Source organism: Rana temporaria, chromosome 4, assembly GCF_905171775.1.
Source record: "Rana temporaria chromosome 4, aRanTem1.1, whole genome shotgun sequence".
NCBI classification, from domain to species: Eukaryota; Metazoa; Chordata; class Amphibia; order Anura; family Ranidae; genus Rana; species Rana temporaria.
In genome coordinates this window covers 197667780-197680944 of record NC_053492.1, presented here as the reverse complement: position 1 = coordinate 197680944, position 13165 = coordinate 197667780, and the positions used below count along the sequence as shown (strand labels likewise).

At 41.5% G+C, this 13165-nt stretch overlaps 1 protein-coding gene across 1 annotated transcript in view; it reads right to left on the bottom strand.

Annotated features, from left to right (window-relative positions):
* The window catches only part of LOC120936885, a 218120-nt gene that overhangs the window by 200039 nt on the left and 4916 nt on the right, over positions 1-13165 (bottom strand). The window contains exon 2 of the mRNA XM_040349651.1: positions 3671-3804. Within this exon, the coding sequence (XP_040205585.1) occupies positions 3671-3804 (134 nt within the window). The remainder of the gene's footprint in view (positions 1-3670; positions 3805-13165) is intronic.

The following is a 13165-nucleotide window of genomic DNA, read 5'->3' as shown; positions in this document are numbered from 1 at the left end:
CATTTATGGTCAAACGCTCCACCCATGGGCTATAGAAGAATTCTAATGTTGGTTGACTAGTAATAATAATTAATAACTATAATTATTACTAGTCAAACAACATTAGAATTCTACTATAGCTTGTGGATGGAGCATTCGACCGGAAATGCATGATTGCAGCGTCGTACAGTTTAGCTACTTCGTTGAATTTTCTTAGAACATTTGACAGACACCATAATGACTTCAATGACAGATTCGACCTTAATTAATTTGGATTTTCAGACAAATGCATTTTTTAACGAAAAAATAAAAATAAAAACGAATTTCGCAAATAACGAAATAATTGTATTTTTCGGCCGAAAACAAAATTCCGAAACAAAATATTTCAGTGTGCACATGTCTAATACAGACATATTTGTAGTCCATATCCAGGGCTGGACTGGGACAAAAATTTGGCCCTGGACTTCACCCAGACCGGCCCACTTTAATTTTGGAAACATGCACAAAAACAGTGTATAAAACTATACGCAATTGTGCAATACTTATACTTATTACGTTTGGGATGGATCTGAGGGAAGCGGTGTGGCCTTTGTATGGGGCATCAGAGCGACCCGGGAAAATTGAGACCTTACCCCTCGATACAGTGACCACATTTCCAGACTGCCATTCAGGGACAATTTTGCCAAGGACCAGGGGGGAATGTAGTCTCAGGGTTGACGGGGAATTCAGCTGCACCGAGCCGGCTGTCACCCGTTGCCCACACACTGACACCAGGGAGGGATGATCCGGAGGATGGAGCGGCAGTGGCTGTCGGAGGACTTCTGTCTCCGCCCACCAGCGTGTCCTTTCAGACACATATTGCAGTGGTAGAGCCTGTCGGCTCTGTGCTACAGGTGGTGGGCGGGCCAGCAACAATAAGAAGCTGAAGCAGTGAAACACTGAAGCACCCAGCAAGCTCCCACCATTCAGACCCAGTCCACTCCTGAATTGCCGCCTCAGTCCCATGGTAGGGCCGCCCCTGGGCAGTACAGCAATGCTTAAAATAATGGCTGCACGGGCCGCGCATCCATTAGTTTGACAGGCTGTCTGTCACTGAAACCGGCCCACTTAGCCATCGGCCCACCGGGAAACTCCCGAGAGTCCCGATTGCCAGTACATGCCTGTCTATATCAGGAGAACAGACTAGAATGACAACCATGGCTCCTTCCACAGATACAGTGGAGGGTGAGTATAGCCTCCCAGGGACAGGAAATTTATTATTATCAGGATTGCCAAGTGAAAGTAAAGCAAAATAGGATTGAAAAAAGAAAAACAATGGACACACCAAGTACTAGTAAGCTGTAATATCTGATAATATTTTTGGTTTGGGGGTTTAGCTACACTTTTAGACCTCATTCACACCATGGTGCAGGGATGTCAGTTTTTCTGCATGCGTTCTTCAAGGGCACAAAATAAACAATTGTTCTCTATGTGCCCTGTTCACACCCCAACACTAGTATCACGTGCAGATTTTTTCTGTGCCGGAATCTAAAATGTGTATGCATTTTTCTGCACGGGAAAAAAACTGACATGACATCAACATTGGTGTGAATCGGGCACATAACTGACGTGCATGAAAACTGACATAAACTGATGTAAAAACTGATGTCTGTGCAAGTTAAATCTTTGTGGTTTTCCCATAAGTTCCCATCAGTTGTCATGCTTGTAAGGTGTAAACAAGCCCTGAGGAGCTTTGATGCTCATAGAAAAATGTTACAATCATGCTGTAAACAAAGAAGCAAAAAGGAATTGCAATGTGTAGACCAAGTTTTACAATGCACTAATTTACTAAATGTATTTTTCTTAAGTCAATCATCTGCCTTATATCAGAAATCTGGAGGGTAGGAAAGTTGTGCAAGGACAAGATCTAAAGAGTCAGCAAAGATATGCATTATTTAAAAAAGGCATGTGTATGGGGGAATCATTTGTAGGGTGTCAGATTGGTTAGTGAAAGTGTGTGGCAGGAAAGATGTTCCAGGTGCTTCCATTTTGAATCACTGAACAATGCAACCATTCACCATGTCCAAATGGTGAAAGTTCAAAACAGATGGGGGGTTATTTACTAAAACCAGAGAGTGCAAAATCTGGTGCAACTCTACATAGAAACTACCGCATTTTTCGCTCCATAAGACGCAACCCCCCAAAATGGTGAAAAATGTCTCTGTGTCTTATGGAGCAAATACTGACCAGGCCAGTGGTGATACCAGGCCAGTGGCGGCGCTGCTGTCTCGCGTGAGTGTCGGTCAATCTCATGCTGGGTCTGTCACTCAGCCACAGAAAGAAGACAGAGCAGCCCGAGCGGCCTAATGAAGTACGGTCGCGGTGGTCGCTTGGACTGCTCTATCTTCTATCTGAGTGACAGGCAGATGCATACAGCAATGTCAGTCTGTACGAGGTGAAGGTGGCACTGGTCAGGCTGCATTTCATGGGCGCTGGTCAGGCTGTATTTCATTGGCACTGGTCAGGCTGCATTTTATGGGTACTGGTCAGGCTGCATTTCATGGGCACAGGTCAATCTGCATTTTATGGGCACAGGTCAGGCTGCATTTTATCGGCGCAGGTCAGGCTGAATTTTATTGGCGCAGGTCAGGCTGCATTTTATTAGCATGGGTCAGGCTGCATTTTATTGGCACTGTTCAGGCTGCATTTCATTGGCACTGATAAGGCTGAATTTAATTGGCACTGGTAAGGCTGCATTTCAAGGGCACTGGTAAACATTTTAGTACACCATTTGGTTCAGAATATTTTTTTTCTCATTTTCCTCCTCTAGCCCGGGCTTTGCATTTTGCTCCCCATATTGCTTTTAAGCATTTATGAACTGTGATCACTTTTTTATCATGTATGCTGGTTCTTATTATTAAAACCTCCTTTTGACTTACACCATTGGAGCCCCCTATCTTTTTCTTCTCTTTACATGAATTTGTGGAAGATAAGTTTTTTTAGTTCTCTCCAGTTGGTTTTAACACCCTTATCAGGGTTGCTGCTTGCCTGAATCGTGTACACATAGATGTCTGTGGATCCCTATGATTGCCATATCAACAACTTAGCGGGGTCTTCCATATCAGAGTAATCTGTGGCTGAGGAACATCGGGCCCATCCGTCCTTTTTGGTTTGGTCGCCAATCTATCCTTCATTGGATTCTCGTTGACACATTTGTGGAACAGCCGTTTGGGACACCCTAAGCTCAATCAACCTGTTGTTGTATGACAGTCGGGCCCAACGCCTCTGGTAAGCGCATATGTATTTCATCATTCATCTGAAGATTTCCGTTGGGATGTTTTCTTCCATCTCATGACATCTTTTTGATTATATTTATTTATGATGGACACTATATTTCCCAATTTTGATTATATTTGAAATTTTGTTGATTGTTTTTCACGTTTTTGTTCACTTTGCTGGGTATTTATTGCGTAGCATTTTTGTAACATACTATATGGTCACACCCTAACGGTAAACATAGTGTTAGTATGACTCATATGTAGCGCTACATTATCATACTAACAATCTAGCCACTGAACATGATCTGTATTGACATACAGATGTGTTCCTAGAACCATAGCCAGTTATTTACCTTACTTTGAAGATAAAACATTAATATATTTGACATTTCCATACTCAGTTGTTAGACATATTTACTTAAAGAGAGACGTACCTAAAGTAACCCATCTTAGGTAAGTAATTTGAAGGAATTGATAAATAATTCCAATTCATTCCACCATCTGCAAAATACATCAAGCAGAACGAGTAGATGCCATCTGTGACAAGTACAGCTTGATAGGTGCTTGCCTGAAAAGGAACACATGAAATCAAATCATGAAAACAGGCCAGGGATGCAGGATAATCTATATCACAAACTAAGGGGACAATAGGGTGACTGAAATGTTATGCTAGCCAAACAAACCTGTAACCTTCTACCTGCTTCAAACTCCAAAATAGTGCATTACAGAGGAAATAAAGTCAAATTTTTATTTGTTTAGCTTTACAAGTAAAATAAATCAATCAACCTTCACATTACACAGTCAGGTTCTGCTTCCTGCTCTGCTATGCTCCACAATTGTTGAGCTTTAGGATGCTGTAGGAGTGTAGTAGTATTAAAACGATTAAAATACTATTATGAAAAAAGCATGTGCCTTTAATATGTCAGAGCTTTTGTATAATACATGTATATTTAATGATGTACATGTGTATAAATAACATATTGGTGTACCTGTGCTCTGGTAACAGGTATCAATCAAATAGAACTACATGTAAAAGGAGAGTTCAGGAGGCACACAGTGAGTAGACTGCAGTAGTTCATTAAACATACTGTCGGTAAATCAAACAGAAGTCACTGCTCCATGCCTGCACCTCTGCTAATCCGGTCAGCTGCCGGTCTAAGGAGCCCGTCCTTGCTCTGTGAAGATACAGAAAGGTAGAAGCCACACGGCGATGATGTCACTCAGCTAAGTCCATTTTTATTCAACCATAGAAGCAACACAGTTCATAGGGGATGAACTGTGCTACTTCTATGGCTAAATACAAATGTACTGAAACAAGTGATGTCATCAGTGTGTGACTCCTGTTTTAGACCACTGACCCTGTCAAGCCTTAGAAATGTGTCCAAATTGCATCTCAGTGAGTGACCATGAACTAGTAGGAAATGTACTGTATGTTTATGGATTACTGACAGTAAGGAGACCTAGAGTTAGCTGTCCTAAAGTGAGAGAGAAAGCCAATCCCTCCATTGATGCATCACAGGACTACATAGGGTAAAGTAAACTGAAGTCAAAGGGGGCTTAGTTAAAATTGAGGCCAGGCATTACTTGGAGGCCAAAGGCAAACAATTAACATCTCATACAATAACCTCACTCACTCCCTTCTTACCAGGCCATTTTTCAGCTTTCAGTGCTCTCACACTCAGGGGCGGATCCAGGGGGGGGGCAACAGGGAAATTGCACCCCCCCCCCCAAAAGTTGCGGTTGAGTCACCATGAAGGTGCGGGCGGGTGAGCCGGCCTGCAAGTGACAGTGCAGGCGCGCTTTGGATGAGCCGCTGAGCTGCCTGTCTGCTCGGCGCTCACACTGACTGTGCGAGCGGACGCAGATGGGCGGCTCGGCAGGCGGGTGTGAGAGCGGACGAGAAGCTGCCAGCTGGAAGGCTCGTGGCCAATCAGCGGGTGGCAGAACAGAGAGATGATATCATCTCTCACCGCCCTGCATCCCGTCAGTTCCCTATGTGGCAGGTGAACATTCCGCAATGTGTGGCAAGTGGACAATCCGCAATGTGTGGCAGGTGATGTGGCAAGTGACAATCTGCAACTTGTGGCAAGTGGACAATCCGCAATGTGTGGCAGGTGACATGACAAGTGACAATCTGCAACTTGTGGCAAGTGACAATCCTCAACGCGTGGCAGGTGACGTGGCAAGTGACAATCTGCATCTGGTGGCTAGCGACAGTGGCAAGTGACACACTCGGGGCTCCCACTGATTCTGCATTATGGTGAGTTGAACTATTACATTTTATATAACAATGTAATTATTGAAATAATGCGCTTCAATCATCCTGACGCCATAACAACCATGGTGCCATGATGACTGAAGTGTTAACACCAACCATTTCCCAAATAAATTGCCCGCAAAAAATCATATTTTTTTCAGTGCCCCTCCCGAGACTAGACTCTGGATCCGCCCCTGCTCACACTTTGAATGACAATTATTCAGTCATGCAACACTGTACCCTTATGAAATTTGTATTATTTGTTCACACAAATAGAGCTTTATTTTGGTGGTCTTTAATCACCATTGGGTTTATTTTTTTGCGCTATAAACAAAAAAACATGTTTTTCTTAGTTCCTGTTATAAAAAAATGTTGCTATATTTCTTTGGTAAAAATAACCCAAATCAGTGTATATTATTTGGTCTGGGTGAAAGTTATAGTCTACAAGCTATGTTACCAATCATTGAAAAATGATCACACCTGATGTAATGATGGTCTATCTCATTTATTGAGGCCTTAAAGCGGTAGTTCACCCCCCCGACACGATTTTACCATCGAGACAGGCATTGTAGCGCGAGCTACAGTATGCCTGTCCCGATTTTTTTAACCCCGGACTCACCTTGTAATCGTAGATCGTATTTTTCGGCTCCCGCGGGGAATGGGCGTGCCTATGGAGAGGGAGGATGATTGACGGCCGGCCCTGGCACGTCACTCTCCCCGAAGACAGCCGGAGTAGGTCTCGGCTCTTCACGGCGCCTGCGCACAGGCTATGCGCACGCGTCGTGAAGACCAAGCCTGTTTCGGCTATTTCCGGAGAAGCGTGACGCGCCAGAGCCGGCCGTCAATCATCCTCCGTCTCCATAGGCACGCCCATTCCCCGGTATCTTCGATCTACGCGTACAAGGTGAGTACGGGGGTAAAAAATTCGGGACAGGCATACTGTAGCTCGCGCTACAATGCCTGATTTTATGGTAAAATAAAAAATAAAAAAAATGTTTCCGTCGATAGGGTGAACCCCCGCTTTAAGATGCCAGGACAGTACAAATACCCTCTAAATTACCCCTTTTTGGAAAGTAGTCAATCCAAGGTATTTAGTAGGAGGCATGGTGAGTTTTTTGATGTTGTAATTTGTCCCCACAATTATTTGGAAAACAAAGTAATTAAATACAATTAGTTTTTTTGTTTTTCACAAAATGTCATGTTATCAAGTTATTTCTCACACATAGCATAGGCATACTTACAAACATTATATATTCTTTTAGCAGAGACCCTAGAGAATGAAATGGTGGGCTCACGATATTTGCACAGCGTTTATTCAAATGCAATTTTTGAGGAAAAATACACTTTAACCACTTTCCCCTTTCTAACCAGACCAATTTTCAGCTTTCAGTCCTCTCACATTTTGAATGACAATTAGTCACGCAACACTGTACCCATATGAAATGTTAGTCCATTTTTTTCACACAAACAGAGCTTTCTTTTGGTGGTATTTAATCACGGCTGGGTTTTATATTTTTTGCGCTATAAATGAAAAAACACCAAACATTTTGTAGAAAAATATTTTTTTCTTTGTTTCTGTTATACAATTTTGCAAGTTAGTAATTTTTCTTCATAAATTTTGGTCAACATTTTTACTGCTACATATATTTGGTAAAAATAACTCAAATACAGTGCCTTGAAAAGGTATTCATACTGCTTGAAATTTTCCAAATTTTTTCATGTTACAACAAAAAACACGAATATATTTATTTGGGATTTTATGTGATAGACCAAACACAAAGTAGTACGTAACTGTGAAGTGGAAGGAAACTTATATATGGTTTTCATAATTTTTTACAAATAAATATCTGAAAAGTGTGGCATGCATTTTTATTCAGCCTCCTTTACTCTGATACCCCTAACTAAAATCTAGTGCCTTCAGAAAGTACACCTGTACACCTGTGTATAATTTAATCTCAGTATAAATACAGTTGTTCTGTGAAGCCCTCAGAGGTTTGTTAGAGAACCTTAGTGAACAAACAGCATCATGAAGGCCAAGGAACACACCAGACAGCTCATGGATACAGTTGTGGAGAAGTTTAAAGCAGGATTAGGTTATAAAAAAAATATCCCATGCTTTGAACATCTCACAAAGCACTGTTAAATTATCATCTGAAAATGGAAAGAGTATGGCTCAACTGCAAACCTACCAATACATGGCCATCCACCTAAACTGACCAGCTGGAAAAGGAGAGCATTAAACAGAGAAGTCCTGTTTGCAGTTTACGAGAAGCCATGTGGGGGACACAGCAACATGTAGAAGAAGGTACTCTGGTCAGATGAGACCAAAATTGAACTTGTTGGCCTAAAAGCAAAACAATATGTGTTTTGCGGAAAACTAACACTGCACATCACCCTGAACACACCATTCCCATAGTGAAACATGGTGGTGGCAGCATCATGTTGTGGGGATGCTTTTCTTCAGCAGGGGCAGGGAAGCTGGTCAGAGTTGACAGGAAAAAAGATGGAGTCAAATACAGAGCAATCTTAGAATAAAACCTGTTAAGAGTCTGCAAAAGACTTGAGACTGACTAAATATACAGTACATACTAAAATGAAATGGTTTAGATCAAAGCATATTCATGTGTTAGAATGGGCAGTCAAAGTCCAGACCTGAATACAATTGAGGATCTGTGGCAAGACTTGAAATTTGCTGATCACAGAAGCTCCCTGTCCAATCTGACAGAGCTTGAGCTATTTTGCAGAGAAGAATGGCCACACATTTCATTTTCTAGATGTGCAAAGCTGGTAGAGACATACCCCAAATGACTTGCAGCTGTAACTGCAGTGAGAGGTGGTTCTACAAAGTATTGACTTAGGAGGGCTGAATATAAATGCACGCAACACTTTTCATATTTTTATTTGTAAAAAGATTTGAAAACTATTTATCATTTCAAGGGGTATGAATACATTTTCAAGGCACTGTAAATGCATATTATTTGGTCTTTGTAAAAATTATAGAGTCTAGAGCTATGGTGCCAATTATTGAAAATTGATTATACCTGATCACACCTGATATACTGAAAATGTCTCATTTCTTGAGACCCTAACAAGCCAGGACAGTACAAATACCCCTCAAATTACACCTTTTTAGAAAGTAGATAGTCCAAGGTATTTAGTAATAGGCATGGTGAGTTTTTTGAAGTTGTAATATTTTCCCACAATTCTTTGCAAAATTAAGATTTTTTTCCCACAAAATTGTCATATTTACAGGTTATTTCTCACACACAGCATATGCATACTTGCAATTACACCCCAAAATACATTCTGCTACTCCTCCTGATTATGGCGATACCACATGTGTGAGAATTTTTCACAGCCCGGCCACATACAGAGGCCTAACATGCAGGGAGCACCATTAGGCGTTCTAGGGACATAAATTACACATTTCATTTCTTGACTACCTCTAATGCCGCGTACACACAGTGTTTTTTTGTCTTGGGAAAAAAAAAGTTTTTTATCATGAAAAAAATGACGTTTTTCAAACTTCATTTTAAAAAACGACGTTGCCTACACACCATCGTTTTTTCAAAAAGCTCTAGCAAAGCATGGTTACGTACAGCACGTACGACGGCACTGTGTTCCATTCAAGCTCGCGTCATAACTTGCTTCTGAGCATGCGCAGGTTTAAAAACGTTGTTTTAAACGTCGTTTTAGCCCACACACGGTCATTTTTTATGACACAAAAACGACATTTTGAAAAACGACCTAAAAAATTGAAGCATGTTCGAATTTTTTTTTGGTAATTTTTTAGAAGACAAAAAAACTAAGTTTTGCCCACACACGATCATTTTAAATGACGTTTTTAAAAAAATTGTTTTTTTTCATCATAAAAAACGACCGTGTGTACGCGGCATTACACTTTTGAAGGTCCTGGAGCACCAAGATAATGGAAACGCCCAAAAAATTACCCCATTTTGGAAAATAAACACCCCAACGTATATTCTATGAGGCATAATGAGTCTTTTGAACATGTCATTTTTTTCCCACAAGTTTTTGGAAAATGTGGAACGAAAAAGAAAACGCATTATTTTTTTTACACAAAGTTGTCCATTTATAAAATATTTCTAAAAAATAGTACATACATAGCAAAAATGATGCCCCAAAATATATTCTGTTACTCCTCTTGAATAAGGGGGTTACCATATGTGTGAGACTTTTGCACAGCCTGGCCACATACAGAGCCCCAACATGCAGGGAGCACCATCAGGTGTTCTAGAGACATACATTTCAAATCTAATTTGGGACTACCTATTACACTTTTGTGAGATACTGATGGGCACTGTAGTGACATGAATGTGGTATGGATGAGCACTGATTTGGCACAGATGAGAACTGATGTTACATACTTACATAGTTACATAGTAGGTGAGGTTAAAAAAGTCCATCAAGTCCCACCTATGTGAGTAATTATATGTCAGTATTACATTGTATATCCCTGTATATATTGTGGTCCTTCAGGTGATCTAATTGTTTTTTTGAAACTATCGATGGTCCCCGCTGAAACCACTGCCTGTGGAAAGGAATTCCGCATCCTTGCCGCTCTTATAGTAAAGAACCCTCTACACAGTTTAAGGTTACATTTAATTTCCTCAAATTTTAATGAGTGGCCACGTGTCTTATTAAACTCCCTTCCGCAGAAAAGTTTTATCCCTTGTGGGGTCGCCAGTACGGTATTTGTAAATTGAAATCATATCCCCTCTCAAGCGTCTCTTCTCCAGAGAGAATAAGTTCTGGGCTCGCAACATTTCTTCATAACTAATATCCTCCAGTCCTTTTTTAGTTTTGTTGCCCTTCTCTGTATTCGCTCCATTTTCAGAACATCCTTCCTGAGGACTGCACACTCCAGGTGAAGCCAGACCAAAGTCTTGTAGGGTGCGAGAATTATCACTTTATCTCTTGAGCAAATCCCCTTTTTAATGTATGCCAATATTCTGTTTGCGTTGTTAGCAGCAGCTTGACATTGCATGCCATTGCTGAGCCTATCATCTACTAGGACCCCCAGGTCCCTTTTCCTCCTAGATTCCCCCTATGAGTAGATTGCATTCATATTTTTTTGCCACCCAAATGCATTATTTTACCTTTTTCCACATTAAACCTCATTTGCCATGTAGTTGCCCACCCCATTAATTTGTTCAGATCTTCTTGCAAGGTTTCCACATCCTGCAGAGAAGTTTTTGCCCTACTTAGCTTAGTATTGTCTGCAAATACAGAGATTGAAGTGTTTATCCCATCCTCCAGGTCGTTTAAAAAAAAAATTAAATAGGATTGGTCCCAGCACAGAACCCTGGGGGACCCCACTTTCCACCCCTGACCATTCTGAGTACTCCCCACTTATCACTACCCTCTGAACTAGCCCTTGTAGCCAGTTTTCAATCCATGTACTCACCCTATAGTCCATGCCTTACTTTGTACAGTAAATGTTTATGGGGAACTGTGTCAAATGCTATTGCAAAATCACATCATGTCTACGGGCCTTCCTTTATCTAGATGGCAGCTCACCTCCTCATAGAAGGTTAACCGATTGGTTTGGCAAGAACGATTCTTCATGAATCCATGCTGATTCCTGCTTATGATACAGTTTTCTTTACTAAAATCTTGTATATAGTCCCTTATCATCCCCTCCAGGAGCTTGCATACTATTGATGTTAGGCTAACTGGTCTGTAATTCCCAGGGATTTATTTTGACCCTTTTTAAATATTGGTGCTAGATTGGCTTTTCTCCAACCAGCTGGTACCATTCCAGTTAGTAGACTGTCGGTAAAAATTAGGAACATCGGTCTGGCAATTACTTGACTGAGTTCTCTAAGGACCCTCGAGTGCAAGCCATCTGGTCCCAGTGACCCCCTGATTCATTCATGATGACTGAGGAGAAGAATAAATTCAATACCTTTGCCATCCCCCCATCCTTTGTAACCAGATTTCCTTCCTCATTCTTTATGGGTCAATATGGTCTGTCCTCCCTTTATTACTGTTTATATACTTAAAAAAAATTCTGGGAATTTTTCTGCTCCCCTTTCCTATGTGTCTTTAATGTTCTATCTTAGCCGCCCTAATTGTACCCTTACATTTCTTGTTGCATTCTTTGTAAAGTCTGAATGCTGATGATGATTTTTGCTTTTATATGCATTTTTACATTGGAGTTAAGCCACCCAGGATTTTTGTTCGCTCTTTTAAATTTATTTCCCAATGGGATGCACTGGCTCATGCCCTTGTTTAATATGCTCTTAAAGCAAACCCATCTCTCCTCCGTATTCTTTGTTTCTAAGATTCTGTAACGGAATGACCCGGGACATCCAGAGACTTTGTGAGGATGGAGGATACTCCTGTGTCAGCGTCACTGATAACTCTTGGGTCTGAGTCCACTCTGTGCCCTTTGGGCATGGAGTGGCAAGTGAATCATAATTCATGTATTACATGAGATTTGACATCACGGATAGTTCGTATTGCAGGATTTTGAGATACTGCAAGATGTTGGATTGTTTTGGCGTGGATAGTGATTTACAGTATATTCCTTAAATGCCTGCAAAGAATATTCTATGACTCATTTCTAGTGACATGCTAATTCAATCAGGGCTTGGAAGACAGTCCATTGTCCTTGTGTAAAGGTGTTGTAACGGACAGGTGTTAATCCCAGGTCTGCTCCCAGACCTATAATTATGCATGCTAAAAACTGTTTATGTGTGGAATGTACTTGCGGAGACGGAGTGGGTGAAGGTGTTTTGTTGTTATTAATTAAGGAATGTTTAAGTAATTAGCGTGGGATAAGGGGGGTGGAGATCTCATTGTCCCTTTGAATACTGTCACATGCTTGTACTGTATAAAAAGCTGAGAAGAAACCATTAAAGTAATCATTACATTTGGAACAAGCACAGAGCTGTGTCCCGTCTTGATTCTGGGCAAATGAAATGGGATCGGGTCCTGTCGGTTGGAGTGTCGATAAGCTGTCGTGACTGGGATGGAAGGTCGTAAACGGTGGTGACCGTTACAGATTCTATCCCAATTTACTGTATATCTTCTAGCAATGTTCGTAGTTTAGGGAAATTTCCTACCTCTGCAATTTATACTATAGTTAATTGACCTGTGATCACTGTTTCCTGAAATGCCCCTTACTTCCACATCCGTGATTAGGTCTGTATTGTTGGTAATCAGTAGGTCTAGTAACGTGATGTGGCAAAGATGTGGCACAGATGATCACTGATGTGGCATGGATGTGGTACGTATGATCACTGCTGTGACACGGTTGATCACTGATTTGGCACGGATGAGCTATGGATGGAGATGGATGAGTTTGGATGCTCATGATTGAGGATGGATGAGCCAGGGACAGAGCATGGATGAGCATGAATGAGGATGGATGAGCCAGGGATGGAGCATGAATGTGAATGGCTGAGCCAGGGATGGAGCATGGATGAGCATGAATGTAGATGGATGAGCCAGGGATGAAGCATGGATGGATGAGCCAGGGATGGAGCATGGATGTGGATGGATGAGCCAGGGATGGGCACAGATAAGCGCTGTGGGCATGTCAGATCCAGCCCACAAGCGCTGCTGCACCGACTCCCTCCTCTCCTCACATGCTGCACCGATCGGCGCGAGGAGGATCCAAACCGAACATGCTCTGGTTTGTTTT